Raw genomic sequence first — 22389 nt, forward strand, 5'->3', positions numbered from 1 at the left:
CTGATCATGAGTAAGAGGTTTGTTTGTTTTGCTCTCTGTGTACATAATTACCCTCATTAGTTTTGACTTAATTAGCGTCTTGGTCAGTCCATCTAGTAGCAGAAAGGTTTCCAAAGTGTTGGGCAGGAGATACTTTAACATATATGTATGGACACACAATGTGTTTACATATGCTGATAATTCTGTAGTCTTGTGAAGAAGTGAGCAGCTTTCACTAAATAAGAGACTGTTTCACCCTGATGTCTTGTAAGTTGTATGAAACGAAGAGAGGTGAACTTCTTTCTTTTTTGGACCCTTGAATTTTTTTTTTTTAAAGATTTTATTCATTTATTTGACAGAGAGAGAAGGAACACAAGCAGGGGGAGTGGGAGAGGGAGAAGCAGGCTTCCCGCTGAGCAGGGAGCCCAATGCGGGGCTCAGTCCCAGGACCCTGGGATCATGACCTGAGCCCAAGGCAGGTGCTTAACTACTGAGCCACCCAAGCGCCCCAAGGACACTTGAAATTTAAAAAGGTGCAAGAAATATTATGGATTGAAAAGTGACGCAATAGATAAGGCATGGTTGTTGTTTATAATGAAAGATTCCAGTACTTGTTTGTACATCTCTGTAATACTTAACGTTCTTGAGCACCATAAAGTTGTTAACATCCTCCATCATAAAGTTATTCTGCATTGTTTGTACTGGTAAACTTCCAGCAGCTGAGGGCAAAACCAGTCATTCTTTGGCAATGGAAATTGGCAATCTGATTTTCATTTCAGCAGTGTGGTTTCCAAAGGTAAGAACATAATAGAAAACCCAATTTTCTTTCCTGAATATTGTATTTGTCGTGTGGTACAATTGAAATTAAAATACGGACAATAATAAGGGAGAGAGAAATAGAAACTCCATTGAATAAGTACACAGATCAGATGAGAAAATTGGCAAATGACTTACGTTACATGCAAACGACTTGGTAACTGTGGTTGCTGAGTGAAGAGAAAGCTGTGGTGGTTGGGTCATGCTGAGGAAGGGCTCCTATAGGAGAAGGTGGGAATCCAACAGCTTGTTGAGTAAGCAGAACATTGCAAACATGGGGAGGGGTCTGAGTGCCATAGTTAGGAAGGTGCTAGCAGATTTACTAACTCCTTCATTCACATGCAAACATATCGACCTATGATTGTGGTTCCACTGTGGTAGGCTGTGGAGACAAACACACAAGGAAGGCGGACTCTGTCTCTGAGTGGGAGGGAATGGATATGGGACTCTGGATCTTGGGAACAGGGAGGTGATAACTGAAACCGTGAGCATGTGAAGAGGGAGAAGAACACTAAGCTGGGTGCAGGGTCCTGAGTCAGCCCAGGAAAGGTCAATGAATATTGAGTCTTATTAAATGTGTAGAACCTACAGAGTAGAAGTTGAGTGAAGGAGTAAATGAGATGTGACAAAGTTGAGGTGTTTGGGTGCTAGCTGGGGAAGGTGAACTCAAGTCAGAATTTCGGTTTTTTTTCAACGAGAATAGGAGAGAATGGTGCAAAGGGGAATGCCAGAAAGAATAGGAGAGGGGGAATGCCTGGCGCAGGAGAGGAGGCCGGGAATAGGGTTAGGGGGTAGGGTTGGCCCTGCGGGGAGGGAAGACAGCTTAGGAGGTAAGGATGGTGTAGATAGAAATATGGTTGTAGTTTGGGGGACGGTGGTGCAGGAATTCAAAGTAATAGGTTGGGAGATAAAACGATGTAGTGAGAGAAGCAGCAGGAGATACACTAAGTTAAGATTTCCCAGGGCTCTCCAGTAAAATTCTCTGAAGAAGGCGTTAACCTTAAAAATAAAATGGCTAGTTGTTTCACCAGAAAAAGATGGGTGTAGTCAGGAATAGCAGAGAATTTTAACCCAGGAGAGGCAAGCTAGGGCAAAGCCACAGGTGAGTCTGCAGAACTAAACAGAGGAATACATTTTTATAGAGAGGAGAGGGGAGGTGTTGGGAGAGGCTATTATAAACTGAAAGTTCATTGGAGTAAACTGGGAGCTGGAAGTATAGTGGCTTTTCACTGGCTGAGTTGTAACTGTCTCTCATTGGCTGGGCTGTTGCCAGGGGAGGAGGAAACCTTCCTTTCTTCTGCTGGGGTAGTAAGGTAGTATCTTCTGGCAAGGTCTGTCTTCCTGTTGGGTCTGCAATGGGCCAGGAGTGGTAGGGCTGAGAGCTCCCTCTGCTGGCCTCCTGACTCCATTCTGAGCAAGGTTTCCCTTTATTAAATTTTCACAAAGGGGATCGCAGCTTTGGTTTTGATCCACTGAATGATGGACATGACAGGAATGGTAGATAGTGTAACCAAGGTGAATGATAGAGAAGGTGGTTTTGGCAGCAAGATTTAAAACTCGGATTAACCAGTGCTGGAGAAGAGTCATCTCCAAGGGAGGATGTTGCCATAGTCCAGGCAAAGAAATAACCAGTGAGCGCTTGGACCACAGCATTAACTATGAAGATAAATCAGGAGGAATAATTTTAGAAGATCAGAATGTAAGAACAGCAAGATCTGTCAGCTGTCCGATACAGTTGTCACTAGCCATAAGTGGCTATTGAGCATTTTAAATATGGCTAGTCTGAATTGCACTGATGGGCTATGATGTAAATCACACAACTGATTTTGAAGACTTAGTATGGAAAAATATTTCGTTAATAGATCCTAAAGTGGTTGCAAGCCGAGATGATAATATTTGGGGTACATTGGGTTAAGCAAAATTTATTATTAAAATTAATTTCACCTGTTCCTTTTTACTTTTTAAGAACATGGCTACTAGAACATTTAAAATTACACATCAGGTTCACATTACATGTTTTTGGACAATGTTGCTGGGAGGTCGGTAATACTGGGGTGGCCTCTAGGATACAGAGAAATTGATACAAGATAGAGTTGTAGAAAAACATTGATAAACCCTTTGGACTACCTTCAATTTGAGTCGGTAATTCGATATTTAGGTGGTGATACTTGTAGATGGGGTATTATCAGCACTGATTCACGTGGAACATTGAGAATGCATTTGGTTGTGACCCGCTGGCTATGGTACACGTCTCCCTTCTTACCCGATACAACTGGGACATTTAGTGGGTTGGTTAATGGAAAAAAATCAGTTAAAGAAGAAAAACAAAAAATGAAGCATACAAGCACAATTTAAATAATTTACTTAAATTTAACATAAGCATAGGCTCATCCTTTGGTTGGTTCTTGGTTGTTTTAGGAACAAGGCCTTTATGCGATAATGCTTTTCCTACCGTTATGGTGGTAATGGTATCAGGTTCTTTTATGGTAAAGTGACAGGTTTGGGAACAAATCTAAGAGCAGAAGTTTTAGAGATTTTTATAAGTTTTCCTCAGCCCTTCACTGTTTCCTCATCTGCACCTAATTCACTTTGAAAATTCAAGTGCATCCAAAGCTTTCAACTTTTTTCTACTCTTGTTTATGTGTTTGCCTCTTTAACCATCTGAGCCACCCAGGCGCCCTGTGTTTGCCTCTTTAAGTAAGGACCCAACCACACGTGGAAGTGGCATGAACATTCTGGTGGCACAGCTGACTGACCTTGATATGCACGCAAGCCAGTGGTGAGAGAACTGTGAGAGATGTGAGAAATGAGCAGTGAGGGAAGAAGTGAGACCAACCCCAGCCCTGGCCAGGGATATGGGCATCCCCCAGAGCGTTTCAGGTGTGAACAGAGAGATGGTTGAGTGGTGGCTGGCTGAGAGGATTTCCTCAGTGCTAACAAGGAAAGTCAGACATTGGTGTTTGGTGTTCAGAAGGTAGGAGGAAGGATTCTGAAGCAGGAGTACCTGGATGGGGCATTCCAGTGGCCAGTAAGAGGGTACCATGATGGCAGTTTGTCCCAGCAATGGAAGGTTTCTGTTTATGGAGCCCTTTTCTTGTGCCCACCCCCTTGCAGGCCTTATTTCATGGAATGCTCATAGTGTCCCTCATTTTCAGGTGAAGTAATTGAGCAGTTTTCCAAAACAAGTTGTCCTGGAATTAGAACACTGTTTTGTCAAATTTCAAAACCAGTCTCTGGAATAAGGGTTCCTCCAATCATACCGTGCATCAGAATCACCCTGAGAGGGTGGAGTGGTGGGGTGGGGAGAGCTTATTCAAATGCAGATTTCCAAACCCCATCCCCAGAAAATTGGATCCAATTGGTCTGGAATGTGGCTATGCTTACCAGGTGATTCTGATGTAGAAGGTTCATGAAAACCGAGTAACATTACAATATTTCCATCTTCTTTATCCATTCCTTTGTTGATGGACAGGTAGATACATCACTTCTGCTGTATTCTGTCCATTAGAATTGAGTCCCTAAGTCCTGCCTACACTCATGTAGTAGGGAATTAAGCTCTACCTCTTGAAAGGGAGGAATATAAAGACTTTGTACACACCACCACACCATAGAAAGGTGTGCTAATGCTTCTCTCTTCTCAGCACCCATGCTTGGTGATGTCACATCGATAATTTGAAATCAGCCGTGGTGGGAATATTTACACCATGGAAATCAGCAAACACTCTAAATCAGGTCCTCCACACTCCTTCCCAACCCTACCCCACCCCCACCCCAGAGAGCTGAGTGGTAAACATTTACCAGCACACCACTGGATAGATATAGAGCGATGTGCTCACAGAACTGATGTCCAGTAGATCAGTTTTAGATGGGGCTTTGGAAGGGAGAATAAAAGGTTTGGAATACAGGAAGAGATAGTTTCTAAATTTGTAAAGAGTAGAAGTGACGCAGGAAATGGAGGCTTGGGGAGCTTAAATATGCCCATACAGATGTCTAAAAGTGACATGAAAAAGGATCTCTCTTGCTCTCTTGCACATACACAATTTTAAATGTAGGTTGTGTACTAGATTGAATTCTGGGTACACAAAGTCAAACACATTAGAGACTTACCATGCAAGATTTTCTATCTAGCAATCAGGATGAATATGTAACCTTTTATATAATTTTATATAATTGCCTATAAAGCCACAAACAAGTAATATACACTCCAGTGGGGATGACCTACACCTAAAATAGCCCAGAAGTTCAAAGACCAAGTTTTAATTCCTTTAAACTGATTCATTGGTGTATGTGGTATGCCCCCAAATAAGCAAGGAGCTCTATCATCTATCAGATAAGCAGGGATTTTTTTCTAAAAAAAAAAAATACCTTCCAGAACCATAGCAGTTTATTTTATTTTAAAGATTTCACCCATTTGAGAGAGAAAGTGAGAGAGAGCATGAGCGGGGGGAGCGGCAGAGGGAGAAGCAGACTCCCCGCTGAGCAGGCCCCCCCCCCATGCGGGACTTAATCCCAGGACCCCAAGATCACGACCTGAGCAGAAGGCAGATGCTTAACCCAGGTGCCCCAAGAATCATAGCATTTTAGATCCGAAAAAGACCTTAGAAAACATATAGGACAGTATTTCTCAAAGTGTGTTTGTCAGTCAAACATCAAAATCAGAAATACCTGGTGTTGCTATTAAAACCTGGAACCTCATTAATATGTGGAACATATCTCGGAACTCCTGTATCGATGGGGGCTTGGGAAGCTGCACATTTTACAAACTCTCTACATGATTCTGCTGCACTCAATGAGTACCCCAGTCAAAACCTTTTGTTTTATACATAAAGGAAACAAAATTCTACCATGCAAAGAGAGTCCCCCTTAAGTGAGTCTACATAGCTATTAAGATTCCATCCACTTAAAAAAAAAAAGTAAAAGCGACCCATAAAATTGAAATTTGGGAAAAAATAGAAAGCATACCCTTTGTTTAGAGAGATAGCTAAAGGGCAACACAGGACTTCAATCGATATTATGTTGTTCATGTGTGTAGTTACTAGTCCATATGCCCCACCTAGCCACAAATTAGTGTGGTTGCCTTAAATTGCTAACATGAAAATCTTAACTTTCCATTTCTGAAGTTATTGGTTTTAGCTACTCTGTTTTCTTTTTCTAGGTTTCCAAGGTTGCTCTTTTGGGCATGATTTTAGAAATGTAATTATAACTCTGGTTTTATACTTCTGGACTATGTAATCAAACACAGACTGGTCATAGTGGAAAATATACAATTCTTAGCTCTGTTACATTGACAAGGAACATGGCTGGATGCAAATCTAACCGAGTGGCATGTCTTCCAAGTGGCAGCTTCCTCCCCCGCCAAAAAATCCAAAAAAGATGCTGTAGGAAATGTAGACAGAGGGGTGTGGAACCAGTTTTTCCAGAAACATTTTTCTTTTGATCCAATAAAATCATTTAAATGTCCTTTTCCAGGAGAAAGTTTTTATTCAGTGTGATGCATTATTAGACAGGTGGAGAAAGAACAAGTTAAGAAAGAAAAAACGTCTAACATGAAAAATTACCCTCACGGTGTCCAGTTTTTTTTTGCTTGGTTGGAGTACTCTTTGGATTATTTATTTATTTAGATTTGCACTATTCTTAAATCCAAATGGCAACCTCTTCAGAATAACGTCTATTTCCAAGTTGCTCCAACAATATAAATCTTGTCCAAGGACTGGGCATTTAAAGCTCTAAATGATTATATATTTTTACAATAACTTTAAGAAGGTTATGGAGGCTTAATCTCTCTTGATCGGAGTTTTCTTTCTATAACAGGATTTAATCTTTTTATTTTTAAATTTTTTTCTTAGAAAAGATTCTCCAGCCCCAATCAAGCATTCAGATGACTGCAGTCCTGGCCAACATCCTGGTTACGATCTAATAAGAAACTCGAAGCCAGAACTACCCAGATAAACTGCTCCTGAAAGATTTAATCTTAATACAAACTGAATCCTTTGTCCAGTGCACACCCAGCGTTGTATTTTGTTTTTTTCCGAGGGTTGCTACAGAAGGAGGTTGGCACAGGCACCGCCAAATGACAGCCTTATCATTTTTTTGTTTTTCGTTTTTTTTCCCTGAGAGAATCCAGGAATGTGCATTTAATACAATTAAAGACAGTATCTGCAGAACGATAGAATGTATTTTTATTCTCTTAAACCTCTAAATCAAAGTGCACAATGTTCTGTTTTCCAGCCAGACCTTGCAATAAATGCAAACCCAACTCTTGGGTTTGTGTTTGGACTATCAGTGCAGTCATTAAAGATACATCATAGGGAAAGGGCAAGTGGCTGCCAATAATTCCTTTTTGTTTCTTTCTCGCTTTTTTTTTTTTCTGGAATATTCTCTAATTATTGGTGCATCAAGATGGAAACCCTGGTCGGCTGAGAACAGATGTTACTTTAAAAGGCTCCACTAGCAATCCAAGAATATTTTTCCACACGCAATGTCCTGGGTCTTTCAATGACAACAACGCTCCCAACGCATTCCTTAGCTGTCACTTCACCTGCGTCGTCCGCGGCGCCATTTGGCTTTTGACGTGGTTGCGCGCCAGCCACGCCAGCCGCCCTCCCCCGATCCCCACCGAATCCCGCTGGCGCGCGCCGACCCCCTCCTCGCAGTGGTTTCTCCTGTAGCTCCCCTGGGCTCGGCGGCCAGTAGTGCTGCCCGCCGAGCCGCCGCTTCGCCCCTCTCCTCTGGGTGGCCCCCGCGCGCGGCGGGCTCTCAGTCGGCCCGGGAAGGTGAGGCGTGCGGAGGCTGCTGCGGAACTTGGCGCCTCCCGCAGCGCCGGCCCGCGGAGTCCCGGAGCCCAGACAAAAGAGGCGGCGGGCGCAGGAAGGCGCGGGCGGCGGCGGCGCGGGGCGATGGCCGCGCGAGGAGGCCGGGCGCTGCTGGCGCTGTGCGCGGCACTGGCCGCCTGCGGGTGGCTGCTGGGCGCTGGAGCCCAGGAGCCCGGGGCGCCCGCGGCGGGCATGAGGCGGCGCCGGCGGCTGCAGCAGGAGGATGGCATCTCCTTCGAGTACCACCGTTACCCTGAGCTGCGCGAGGCGCTGGTGTCCGTGTGGCTGCAGTGCACCGCCATCAGCAGGATCTACACGGTGGGGCGCAGCTTCGAGGGCCGGGAGCTCCTGGTCATCGAGCTGTCCGACAACCCCGGTGTCCATGAGCCTGGTAAGAGCGCTGCACCCTGTCGTCTCTGGGGCGTCTCGGAGGACCGCAGAGGCTTGGACCGGTGGCGGTGGGGGCAGGGGGGAAAAAGGTGGGCCCAGGGGTGCCTTTTGGGAAAGGGCGCCTGGGGTGGAAAGTACAAGTGGAGGGAGGGATGCAGATGGACATGAACCTGACCTAGAGCGTTGCGGGTTGCCGGCTTCCCCATCTCTGCGGTCCTTCCTGTCCCCCCCACCCCCAATCCCCGCCTTGCGCCCACCTCCAGCCCTTAGTTCACCCTTGGTGAGCATGGGCCCGGGAGGCGGGAGGGGTGGAGGTAGGAGCGCGGAGCACGCAAATCCGCCCGCCCGCAAAACCGGGCGGTCACTCTCACTCTGCTGCACCAAAGACCAGAGAGAATAATTGAGAATCCTCAGAGAGGAAGTCGACCTTCCTTGCAGACAAGAGTTAGAAAGGTAAGGTGCAGAAGTCAGGGACTTAGAGGAAACGAGGAAGAGTCCTTGCTCATTTGTTTCCTCATTTCCAGAGGACAAGCTTGTTGGGTCCGGCAGGCGCTGCATACCGGTCCCTACCTGTATGTGCGTATTAGGTATGCGCGCTGCTGTGGGTGCCCCAGCAACATGAACGATATCTGCAGCACTGGGTGGTGGTGTGTGCAGACACATAGGTCTTCCCGCCAGGGTGGAAAAGTGGCCTCTGACAGGCATTTCCATTCTGAAACTGCATACGGCCTAAGGAAAAAAGGAATATCCCATTTTCTTTGCTTTAGCCAGTTGAGATGAGTAGTTTGTGACCGGGTTTTTATTTCAACTGATGTTCCCATATAGCCATCTTATGCATCTTCCTTCTGAATGTGTTAAGACACGTTTTATTTACGTTAAATGTGATTTATTTGGTATTAATAAATGGATTTAAAAATATTCTTGGGTCTTTTTTTTTCATTATGCTTCTGCTCTTTGGAAATGATGTAACTCTTCAGACGATTTAAGGCCTGGTCTTCTGATAGTAAAGGTACTGTTAAAATAATCTGGGCTAATAACAGTAGCATAGGATGCTTGATTTTTTTTTTTTAATGACAGAGAAAGCTAGAAAATAGACTAAAAATTCTCAATGTAGGGCCAGAATAGTTTTATAATGATATTTAGGAATCAAACTGGAAAAATATTAAAATAAGTGATGAATAGAGACTCTTTGATCTTCAAATGCAGAGTGTATGGGTTGATCAATAATAAATCTTCAAACAGGAAACTTTTCTTACCTTCAACTAATATGAGGGAAAAGGTTTGTATAAGCTTGTTGTCAAACCCTAAAATGAGATCCTAGAAAACATTTTATGTAGTGAGGTCTAGCAGGACTCAGCATGTAGACTTAGAAAGTTTGAAGATTAGTTTCATACTGTTCTCTGAAGTTAAAGAAAAATTAAAAATGTGACGACTCCATTTCAGTTATTTCAAATAACCAAAGTCATGGCATCCTAGGCACAGATAAAGCTAATCTAAATATTTGTGATTCTCCTGCTGCCTGCTTACTTAGAACCCTTTGTTGTTCTACTATTAAGAGATTGCTCCTTGGAATGTATTACACTGTTTCTTCAAGATTATGTGAAAGCTAATGTTAACTTTTTTGTTTTGTTTCAAGTTAAATAAAATTCTAAAGTGATATTACTGTTAGGATGCAATATGCTTTTGGAGATGAAAACAATAGTTCTTTTACTTCAATACCTGGAATGTATAGTCTTTCAAGATTTGCGGAGTTCTCTTTTAGATTGCAAACACTATGAGGGGGGACGGCGCCTGCACACGTAGCCTGAATCAGGCACGCCGCAGGTACTCAACACACATTATGGAAAAAATGAAATCAGTCATTAGCTGAATAAAACAGTGTTTTAAAATAAAGTGTTTTATTCCTCATAAAGACAAACATCTCCCTCCGCCCCGATTTAATTCATCTTACAAAAGTGAACTCAAATGTTTTACGTTATGTGCTTTATAGTTCTTTGTTAAATGAAGGGAACTTTAAATACATGGTTACTTAATAACAAAATACAAATGTCTATCCATTTTATTTTTTATTTTTTTATTATTATTTTTAAGTAGACTCCATACCCAATATGGGGCTGGAACTCACGACCCCCAAGATCAAGAGTTGCATCCTCCACTGATTGAGCCAGCCAGGCGCCCTTATCCCTTGTATTTTTATTTATTTTTTATCTTTTTAAGATTTTATTTATTTACTTGAGAGAGAGAGGGAACCAGAGAAAGCATGAGTGGAGGGGTAAAAGAAGAGGGAGAAGCAGACTCCCCGCTGAGCAGGGAGCCCTATTCGGGGCTTGATTCCAGGTCCCTGGGATCATGACCTGAGCGGAAGGCAGACGTTTAACCTACTGAGCCAGCCAGGCACTCCTATCCATTGTATTTTTAAAGGTAGAAATAAAGTATGATGAACCAACACTAAAAAGCCACAAGGGTGATTTTTCTCTCCATCACTTTATAAGAGGAGATAAGTAGGTTAGAAATTTTCAGTGAACTAGTGTTAACAAACAAGATTCAAGAGTAAATTTTAGAGATCTTATTGGCTCTATTCACCGATTCATGAATGGTTCAGCATCCAATCTAGCAGAGAGAAAGGAGCTCCGAGGAGCTGTACAAAATGAAAAACTTTAATAGGCAAAAGGGAGCGGGAACAAGAAAGTTATACTAGGCAAAAAAAGCAGATTGATTATTGTAAGCTTACTTTCCTTTAGGGAATGGCAGGGATCTATCAGGCAGAATCCCTAACTAGTGCTGATCAGGTGATTCCTAAGTGACTGGTTTAAGATTCCATTTCTGGGACAGATAAAACTACAAGTAAGTTCGGGGCACCTGGGTGGCTCAGTCGTTGAGTGTCTGCCTTTGGCTCAGGTCATGATCTCAGGGTCCTGGGATTGAGCCCCGCATTGGGCTCCCTGTTCAGCAGGAAGCCTGCTTCTCCCTCTCCCATTCCCACTGCTTGTGTTCACTCTCTCGCTGTGTCTCTCTCTGTCAAATAAATAAATAAAATCTTTAAAAAAAAAAAAACCTGCAAGTAAGTTCAGTCTCTGATGTGGAGCTTAGCATAAGCGACTCCACCTTGGGCCTGTTGTCTTATTTCTAAAATTAGTAAATAGGTCTGATTAGTATATAAATTTGATAGTACTGTATAAATTAACTTTTTAGGAAGTTGGAGAGTATTCACCATTCTTAAATGATTTTCAAATTCCTTCTAGAGTTAAATATTTTAAGAAATGAAAAAGGAATATCCACACTTCTTCTGAGGTAGAAATGGATGCATTCAGTGTTTTTTTGAGCACCCCACACTCTAGGTGGGCCAAGTTCTATGCACTGGGCAGTGATACACAAGCTAGTCCTTGCCCTCTGGGGAATTGAGAAATAGGAGTTGGAAGGGCAGTATGAAGGCTGCAAGAACAGTGTGGGAGGACTGGAGAAAGGACACCGGGGACATTAGGTTATTGAAGACTGGATGACAAGAAGGCAGGAAATGTGCAGGTACTGGAATTTACCATTGCCAGTGCAACTTGAACAGATGTATGTTTTAACAGAGACCCCTGCATCTAGGGGCAGTGTCTTAACTGTTTTTCACCTCGTAAGTATCTGTTTTTTTGTTTGTTTGAAGTAATATTTCTGATTAAGCTAGTAGGAAATAATATTTGGCCTAACAAAATCATTTACTTGATTAAAACTTTGATCAACTTGCCCCTATTCATTTTACCTTCCAGTAAGAGAGAGGTGTCAAGTTTATTAGTTTTCTTAATCAAAATTCTTTTACTGGAGGTGCCTGGGTGGCTCATTCGTTTAAGCGTCTGTCTTTGGCTCAGGTCATGATCCAGGGTCCTGGGATCGAGCCCCACATTGGGCTCCCTGCTTCTCCCTCTCCCTCTGCTCTCCCCAACCCCCCCATGTTGTGCTCTCTCACTCTCGTTCTCTCTCAAGTAAACAAAATCTTCATTAAAAAATTCTTTTTCTGAACTTTAAAAAAGGTAGCTACTGTCTAAGTATTTAGTTAGCATAATAGAAGAGCTCTCCCAAAACAAAACATCTATACATAAAGCTTTCCTTGTGGTAGACCGGGCAAGTGAGAGGCTTACTTGGTTAAATTGGCAGGTTAGGGATGGAAGGTATTCGTTCTCACCACCAGCTCTCTTCCTGAGCAGAAAGAAGTGATCATCATACTTGCGTGGTACTAGGCTGTGGCCGGAGCTGAAACTTACCTACTGAAAATGATTTGTTTCGTCAGATAGTCTACATATGAATTCATCCAAAGGGAAAGAAAATTCCATTTTGAATTGATCTGCAAGGAATATCCATGCCTATTCTGTCCTGGCACCGTAGGAATCAACTTGACTCTAGACTAGCTGAATGCTGGGTCTCAGTTATTATTTTGTATCTCTTGGAGACCTGAAAAATTGGATTGGAGAAGGGTTGTGGGTAGCTGCCATCCTCAGTTAGAACTGCAAGTGGTCCTGGAAGCAGTCTCATCTCACACTTTGTGAGTCTGGACCCCTGATGCGAGAGTAGGATGAGGGCTGGCTAAGATTGAGTCTCTGTCAAATTGGGCTCTTGGCTGATTCTAGATGCTCAGGTGTGTTCCCTTAGATAGGATACTTGCCAGGCCTCATCATGTTCCTTATTTTTCTTCCTGTTTGCTTATATCTTATACTTTTAAAATATTTCTGCGCATAGGGACTCAAGTTCTCAAACCCAAACATATGCTGTCCTAGGAATGCATATCCATCATTACAGTACTCATAAAAGAACCTGTATTAATTTATGTCTAAACAATGGAATCTGTTTTCCCAGACCAGTCCTCCCAGAATTAAACGGGAGTTAAGATTAGTTTATTTAAAACATGAATTCTTTAACATGTAGTTTAAGATTGCTTTTGGGAAGCAAGTCTGATTTATAGCTAAAATGCTATCTTAGAAACATTCTTTAGAGCATAGATTTTTCTCTTTCAAAGGCTGGAATGATTATTTTGGACCTATTCCTTCCAAAATCTGTTAAAATTTAAAGTGTATGAATGCCAGTACGTATTTGCCAAATATTGTGATGGAACATTTAATGTTGGCAAAATTTCTATACAAATAAAAAAAAGAGGGGATTTTGATTATTTTGTATGACCTTTTTCATACCAGATTAGTATGTTATGTATTAGTGGGAAATGCTTATAACTGAGTAACACCTTACAGTTGGTGAACATAGATGTTAGATTCTGGAGAAGGATCTAGATGTGTACCACATATGGTCAAGGGTTATTTTTAGACCTGAGTGAGTCATTGCAGCTCTTGCCAGAAATTGTGTATTTGATTGACTTGTGATTGGCTTATGGAAGAGAGGAAATGGGACTGGCCTCTAACATTATATCCTGTGCTCAGGCAAAGTACCAGCTTTCTATGGAAACCAATTTGAGAGATAGCAAAGGAATCATCTGCCAGCATCTTATTTATTGGCATAACATGGGGGTGAAATCCCCACCTTGGCAGTCCCTTCCTTTGGGAAAGATATTTTTGACAAATAGAAAAATAATCCCTCTAAGGGGTGACATATAACCCAGTCTTTCCCAAAGTATGTTCAATGGAACATTAGTTCAGCTTGGGTTGAGAAATATTAGCTAAACAAAACTAAATAGGTTTGCTTATTGCACACCTTATCAGAGACCTTGAATAAGCAAACCTGTATTTTAAATCTCCAAGTTAGATATATAATACATAGTATTTTCCAATCGTTTTTCCCCATGGGACCCCACCTTTTTTTTTTTTCGAGGAACTTATTTTGGAACTAGTATTTCATTAGTTTGAGAAACAGAGCATTAGCATGTTATCATTCATTAATACATTATGCAGGATTAATTGGACAATTCTGTAGCAGAGAGACTCATACAAGGAGTTCCTCAGTGGTGGAGAGCATATGGCTTCTGTTTTTTTCCTCCCTTAAACAGCTAGCATAGCGATTTGTGTAAATTCTTAAGATAGGCTTATTGACTTGAGAACATGGTCCTGAGGCAATCAGGCATAGGACAGATCATTTTGATAGGAAAGATTAAAGTATCAAGTGCATCCCAGTTCCTTTATTGGTAAGTAGCTTTATGCTTTTAACTTCTGTTTACCTGTTTTTCTTATCTATAAAATAGGAATACTTAAAAACTCATGACCTCCCAGCTGTGAGGCTGAAGCAGTATGGCATACAGAAAATAATTCCATGAAGTTGCTTGCATCTAGTTATTAAGAAGATGGGCTCATTTGTTAATTTTTTTTCTGCACTGTCAGTCGATCTGGAAAACGTGCTCCATTGGCTTTGCCCACTTGGAGCGGCCTCCTTGGTGGTGTTGGCCGTCACATGGGAGCTCTACATGTTTACCTGTTCTGATGGACGGCCCCCAAGGACTTTTCCCCTCTTATCACTGTTTCTTGTTTGCACATGGTTGCCTTTCCTCGATTTTTTAAAACGTGAGGCATTCCTGCTTCTCTTCAGTTTTATATCTTAATTTGCTTCATTCAGTAGGAACAGTGAACATGGGTGTTTGAGAACGTCTTTACAGTTATTTGTTCATGGAGCTAAATAAATCCAGGGCCATTCCAAGATTTACTTTGGCAAACTAACTTATTTTTCCAAAAAATTTATAATGAAACTGCTCAGGTCCTGACTACTTTATTCTTTTACAGCCTCAGTGTAAGTGAAAGCTCTTTAAAACCTCCTTCCTCACCCCTCCCTAATTTTCTTACTCCTATTTCTTTGTTTTCCAGAGTTCTTTGAAGAGCTCTCACGTTAAGGTTTCTACTATATGCACTGATGTCCGGGGCCTTTTGTTCAAACCCTGTCTCTTCCTATTTTTAATTAATTGCTCTTGGGTGAATTACTTAACTGCTCTGTAAGTCCTAAATTTGTCACCTCTGAAATGACAATAATGTGATGATTCAATGAAGTAGTAAATATAAAGTCCTTAGTTCAACATGTCAACAATTATTACCTCTATTATGGTCTTTCCCAATGTCGGTCTAAATGCTCCCCAGTAGACTGTGAACTTTTTGTGGTCACGGATGGTGTTTATCCCAAACGTTTAGTACTCTGTGTAGGACATAGTGGCCACTCAGGGAACGTTTGTGGGATAAATGAAATTTCTCAAACAGGCCAAAAATGTGCATCACAAAACAAAGCTGTATTGAAGGTCAATGTTGATTTTATGCCTGGTGGCATACCGGCAGTATGATCACAAGAAAAGATAGAACTGGTATTTTTCTTATGTATATACTTCTGTTCTATGGTGATGCATCCAGTTTTGCATAATGGAGAGAAATCCACCCACATTATCAGTGATGGCTTGTTGTGTTTGTTGTCTGCTACAACTGGACTCTTCTCTTGAGACATTTTAGAAAATCAGGTGGCATTTTAAGCATTAACTGAAAGTTCTAAAGATAAACAGTAAAAATGTACTTAGTAAAATTTTTGACCTTTAGAAAATCTGCATGAGCCCTTTAGTGTTGTGTACTAAGAACTGTGTGCTCCTTTGAACGTGGAAGGCATACATCCCAGGTTTTAATTTTCCCTTCCCTCGTGAAATGGCATTCAAATCATGCCCCTGCAAATGCCATAGAGGAGGAGGTTTATCTGAAAGCCAGCTGATGGGTCAAAAGAGCTCATATTTGAAATACGTTTAAATTTACTCTTTCCTTCCCTTCTTGTTAATTACAGGAATTGCTGCCAGTCCATTCTTCTGAATGTTTCTCTTTCTTTCAAAATTCAGGATATGGTGTTTTGTAGGCGATCCAGCCACCAGCTCTTTCTAACAAAATGTGGCTTCAGAGAAGATCCTGTCTGTGTTACCATTGTCTTATTATTTTCAAATGATTACCTACATCTTTAAAAGTCTTCAAATAGTAATCCTTGAAGGATAAGGTGGCTTGCGTAGAGTGTTACAGAGCTAACTCTTAAATGAGAAATGAATGAATTATAATAATAAACAAAGCAACAATTCTCCACTGCCAGTAAATATTTTGTGTTTTTATTTTTATTTTATTTTTTTAAAGATTTTTTTAAAAATTTATTTGACAGAGAGAGACACAGCGAGAGAGGGAACACAAGCAGGGGGAGTGGGAGAGGAAGAAGCAGGCTTCCCGCGGGAGCAGGGAGCCCAATGTGGGACTTGATCCCAGGACCCTGGGATCATGACCTGAGCTGAAGGCAGACGCTTAACGACTGAGCCACCCAGGCGCCCTATTTTGTGTTTTTAAATAGAAGTCTGTTTACTATAGTAAAGTCACTGCCGAGCATCATAGTTCTACTATAATAATAACAATAATAATACCTCTCATTTTTAAGACATTTGCTTTCAACGAAAACTAATTAGTTAAAAAATGGATACAGATCACTCATTTTAAAAAAATGAGACTAAATATAACCTTTAACTTAAATCCAGGTTCCTAAAATAATCCCTTGCTGTTCAGGGAATTGGGAAAAACAACAATTATCTCATGTATTTGCATATTCAGGCAAACACTCAAATGTTCACATCCCAGAATGGTGCTATCTGATTGGACTACCCAGTTTCTCTTACTACATTAAATTATTCAAAACCAGAAAATTTTCTCTTTACTACACAGCTGCTATTCACTGCCACTGTCCATTTTTTTCCCCCAAGAAATATTTTGTTTCTGGAGCTCAGCTCAACATCTAGCACAAATCATAAGCTTGACCATGAGTTCAGGGTAGGAAAGGCTCAATATAAATGTTGGGCTGTCACCTCCCTGACCAAAATTCTGAATACCTTTTTTCTTTTTCTTTTTCTCTTTCTTTTTCTAGCCAAGGGGTAGTTTTAAAAATGGCCTTTTCTCGTAACCATTATAAAAAATTGCTATGTAACATTTCAAGATGAAGGCAACTTTCCAAGATGAAAAGAGAATTTAGGCTTTTGTCAGTGTAGTTCATATTTTTAATTTAATTTAGAGAATATTTACTGAATACCCACTATGTATATGCTATTTTATTTTCTCTGCCAGTCACCCTTTCAGGCAGTTCCTTTGCATATCTTGAAATGAGTTATTTAATTTCTTGACTTGGATTCACCTTTAAAAAAAAAGATTTATTTATTTGAGAGAGAGAGAGAGAGGGTGCACAAGTAGGGGGAAGGGCAGAGGGAGACAGAGAAGCATACTCCCCATTGAGTGCATAGCCTGACTCAGGGCTTGATCCCATGGCCCTGAGATCATGACCTGAGCCAAAACCAAGAGTCAGACACTTAACTGAGACACCCAGGCACCCCCTGGATTCACTTTTCCACACATGTTGAGCTTAATTTACATACTGTAAACCACTGGGCATGTTACTTCATTCTGTATAAAATGTGTGCTCCATACAGATGCAAGGGTCGAAGAGCTCCCTATTCTGTTCTTGATGTAACAAGCCTAAAAACAGTATCTGTAGGGGAAACTACTGGAAATGTTAGACATTTGCAAAATAAAATGTCTTCTGTCCTTTTTTGGTGTGTTTTAGGTGCAGTGTGGGCCATATGTTTTAAAGTACAAACAGTCTTACTGAAATAGTTTCATTTGTCTCTGTGACATTGTTCAGCACAGATCCTTATTTATTTATTTATTTATTTATTTATTTATTTATTTATTTATTTAAAGTTTCTGAGAAGGAACCAGTCTCATTCACTGTGGGAACTCAGTAAATACTAAGCCAGACTCTTCCCATAATCAGCTTTATGGGAATTAAGTTAACAGACTTTTAGGAAACTGCACTAACTTTACATAGTCAATAGGACCTTTATAGTGCTCACCCAAAGAGAAATCTGCTTATTGTATTTTCTCAAGAGTCAAATTCAGTTTTTGGAAAATGCTAAAGCAATACAAAATATAGATAATTCTCATGTGAATATTGTATGGATGTATAGTGAATGATACTATATAGACTAATAGACTAAAATACTATATAGACATAGGTTTTGTCTAGATGATGGCAAGATAATCATGAGTGGAGCTATCATTTTAAATTATTTTAAGTTTCAAATTGGCTTATTTATATTTATAGATTTCAGTTGGATCTGTAAAATAGCCTTCATTTTCCTTGTTTTTACTCCCACCCATAGCTACTATCAGGAAATAAAGAGTCTTCTCTTTTATCTAAGTGACTTATTAAAAAAAAAGTCTTGGGGTGCCTCACTGGCTCAGTTGGCAGAGCTTGCAATGGTTGAGTTTGAGCCCCACAGTTGAGGGTTGAGATTTCTTAAAAATAAAATCTTAAAAGTCTTTTTTCAAAAGCTTTCTTCTTTCAGGAAGTTTTCTTGAGTTATTGTTGCTTTCTCCAAATCTGGTCAGATGTTCCACCAGGGTTTTAAATAGTTGGCCAAATTTGCCTTTCCTTTTATGAGGATTCTAACTAGATCCCCTCTGAGGTAGGTTTGAAGAACCTCACTGGTTAATGTGGTCCCACATTTTCTCCTCTTCCTTTCTTCTGTGGATATTAAAATAGAGTAGTCATCTGAATAACAATTGAGAGGCTTTTGTCTGTGAACTTTGGGTTGTAAACATGAAGGGTTGTGTACATACTCATTTACTTCATAGCTCCCCATCTCTTTGTAAACAACCTCATGGATCCTACATGAACCGATTTTCCATACCTGCTACAGGTGAGGAATTGGAGAATATATATCTTTATGGGAACTTAAAGATGCAGAAAGAGTCTGCCTAAAGTTGAAAAAAAAAAGCATTTAAAAGAAAAATTAAAAAAGTAAATTTGTTTTTTTAAGATTTTGTCACAAATGATCTTAATTAATCCCCTGTAGAAATGCACATAAATTGCTGTTATTTATGTATGAGGAAGGACTTAGCAAATATATTAAGAATAGTTAACTATAAAAAGGACAGTAACTTGAGGAGTTTATTTTTTAAGATCAAGACCCTGAGATCAAGAGTCCATGCTCTACCGACTGAGCCAGCCAGGCACCCCTCAAGGGGGTTATTTTTAAGAAGTGTAATGGGCCTGCAGAAGGAACAATCTGAGTCCTTAATAGGCACATTGGGTTAAGTCTATACTGCCTTTGTTTATCAAACAGAGACAGCCTATTATCACCTCTACAAAAAAAAGCCAAATTTTCCTGGCTGTCATGTCCTTAGCACTCTTCATTTCTTTTATGACAAAAATCAGAGTAATAAAATGAAGTCTCAAAAATATAGTTGTATATTCAGTTACAAGGTAATAATGTAAATTATTGCTTGTGCTGAAGTTTTCCTTCTCTCTAGACGGCCAGCCTTCTTGCTAATTTCTTAATTGACAAATATACTAAAACTGTTAGAAGGTTGTTGTGATGTATAACCATTTATAAATTAAATTGTATAAGGTTATCTGGCATGTAAACATTATTAAAATGTCACTAAAATATAAATGAACAAATCCAACATCTAATGAAAATCATAATTTCCTTAAATTTAGGGCCCATCATATAATGTCAGTGCTTAATTTTCAAAGTGGCCAAATTATAAAGTGATGTGTCCTTCCCTTTTTAAAAGAGAGGTTTCCTAACTTGTCTGTCTTCTTCTGGAACCAGGATTGCGACTGCACATTTCAGGGGGGACCCTTTGGTGTGTTGGGTCCATAGTAGTTTCTCAGTGCAGTGTTGAAAATGATGAATGAATGAATGAATGAATACCTCAGAATGAATAACACATCTATTAGATACAGTTTTACACCCTTTGCCAAACCATTGACTGTGGCCATGGAAGTACATTCTGTTCTCCACTGCAGGGCAAATGTTTTAGCAATGCACAATTCTGCCATCTCTGTGACCTTGAGGACATCTCTGCCAGGTTTACTGCTGTATCCACGGTGCCTGGCATGTGCATCTGATCACAGGTTGGATCTGATGTTGATGCTCCACTGTAGACTGGTCTTGTTTCTTGTTCTGGTCCTTTCTATACAGAGCCTTGACTTTGTGTTGCCTGCTTTCCATGTTGTGTTGAGCGACATCACTCTGGCTGCTTTCTTGTATCAGAACCAAAGTGCTGATTGCAGAGGGCTCTTAGTCATCAGGAGGATGACCATGGAAGTTGTGACCAAAAGATCAAAGCTACGAGTGATATTTAACATGCAATTGAATACTGTTTCAATATTTGTAAGAGTTGTGTGGTCCTATCAAACAGGATGATAATGAAAAGAAGGAAACTATCTTTGAAACAGGATGGAAGTTACTTAGGGATATGGGTAGGGATATGGGTAAGTCATCATTGCTTTCTTCTTTAAGTTTTGCAGTTCATGAAATAGAAATTATTACAGTGGCTCAACATGGCAGTTGAGGTGGTGAGAAAAATTGCCTCAAATATCTTCAGCTTTGGATGTCACATTTGACCAGAACTTCAGTCATCTGTGGTGGTAACCCCCAACATTACCCACATTTCTTTGGGCAGATAACCCCAAAACTGTGTGGCTTGACATAGCTGTTTCCCTTTGGAGTAAGAATCGTAAACCTTAAGGAGATTTAGAAATAATTTATGTATTATTGGGGTTTTAAGTGCTTTTAAAACTTAAACTGTTTAATAAAATCTGGTAGATTCCAATGTCTAAAGATTAGCCTTGTAATTCCAATAGGAAAATGTGTCAATTATGATTTTTAAGCTGAAATTTTAACAAGTTTGTAAACTGTATTAGAACATTGAGAGAACTTGAGAATCATCATGTATGGGGCAGGGGGTAGGAGAAATGGGCGAACTGTTTTGTTTAGTTTAAATAAAATTAAAAGAAAGAGTGACCATGTACATTTAATGTATTAGATTTACCATATTATTTAAGAAGTTAGGAGTGTTAGTCAGTCAAACAAGGGACTTAAAAAGAAAATTAAATATATTAAATTTATTTTCACAGTTTGAAATTTTTAAGACAATTTAGTGAAGTGACCAAATTTCCCTTTAAGGTCAGATTATAGAATCTGCTGGATTTGCAAATGCATCAATATGACTTGTAAACTGAACTTAAATGCTAATGGAATAACTAGGATTTTGAATTTATAATTTGTACCTCTACTAAGTTGAATGTTGAATTAAACCAAGTTAAATTCTAAATTTTTTTTATTCCCATAAGTCACTCTCTAAGGCATCAGAAAGCTTGCATTTAACATTAGTTTCTGCATGCAGTGGCTCAGAGCTTAGTCCCCTGAAAGAATTTTTGCTTCCAAATTCAGGAGCTGCAGGAGATTTTGGAGGTGTTGAGCATTTGCAAAATATCTGATAAACTGCTTCCTTCTATGTGTTAATGCATGGGAAAGATTCTATAAACTCTCCTTAAATTTACTTTCTCCAAATTAGAACAACCTCTGGGCTGAGTGTTGCTTGGAAGAGTCTCCCCAATATATATCGGGCATTCGGCTGATTCCAGTGTTCCACTGTCCACTGTCGTGTATGGGATTAAAAGAGTTTAATGTTTTCATATCTGTGAATGATACACAATTTTACTGTACCTCTCAAATCCATTTCAACAACTAATTTTCTCTCCCCTGGTCACTGTGGACTGAACTGGAGAACCTTCATTAAAAGAGTATAATAATTTTACTTCTGTGTCTAAATTGGCGGTCTATATGTTGAGGACAACTCTAAGCCTTGCACTAGCTGTAAAAACTGTGAACTATGTGTTAGTTATTTTTAATATTTCTGAGACCCTTTTTTCCATTATTTTTAGACTTCTGGGTATGCTTTTTTATTGTTGATTCAGATTGCTGGATAGATGGGAGTTGGGGGTACTTGATACTGTTCTAATAAACATTTCTGCTTCTGTTTTGACTCTACTTCAATTTGCACAAACTGTATCCAAAAAATTACATGTAACTCCCAGGAACATTAAGTATTTTTTCCTGAGTAGTTTTAAAACTCTTATCATTGGTGCTGTTGGTATTTTAACATTGAAGCTGAGCCACTGATTGTTAGAATTTCAATGACCTGTGTGGGCAGGGAGAGGGAATGAATGAGAGTGTGTTTCCTAAATGAATGTACAGAAAGGTGAGACTGGCTGCGATTTCCCCCAGAATTCATAGAATAGAGTTAATATATTTATGGGCTCTGTAAAGACAGCAACATAAGCAAAGCATTTATACCCCTGCCAACTTTTCCAAGAGGACAAGAAGGCTCTCAGTTTACAACATACCACCTTTTCCATGATCTCAGTTCCCAGACCAAGGTAACAAGACCTTTATTATCAAAAAGGCCCTACTAACAACTTGCAGGTATAAATCACCCTAATTGGACAACTAAAGACATTCATTCACAAGGCATTTAGAAATACCCAATAGAAGTGCTTTTACACCACTTCACATTTGGAAGTCAAACTCTGGGTAGTACAGGTCAGTAATTGATGTGCATCTTTTATTACTGCTCTTCCT

The 22389-nt window shown here is 40.1% G+C and overlaps 1 protein-coding gene across 1 annotated transcript in view; it reads left to right on the top strand.

Annotated features, from left to right (window-relative positions):
- Positions 1-7550: 7550 nt before the first annotated feature.
- Positions 7551-22389, top strand: part of CPE (carboxypeptidase E) — a 123604-nt gene continuing 108765 nt past the window's right edge. Inside the window, exon 1 of the mRNA XM_025874419.2 lies at positions 7551-7998. Within this exon, the coding sequence (XP_025730204.1) occupies positions 7692-7998 (307 nt within the window). The 5' untranslated portion in view covers positions 7551-7691. The remainder of the gene's footprint in view (positions 7999-22389) is intronic.

The sequence above is a fragment of the Callorhinus ursinus genome, unplaced genomic scaffold (assembly GCF_003265705.2).
Source record: "Callorhinus ursinus isolate GAN/ISIS: 27379988/994484 unplaced genomic scaffold, GSC_fseal_2.0 scaffold4, whole genome shotgun sequence".
Taxonomy (NCBI): domain Eukaryota; kingdom Metazoa; phylum Chordata; class Mammalia; order Carnivora; family Otariidae; genus Callorhinus; species Callorhinus ursinus.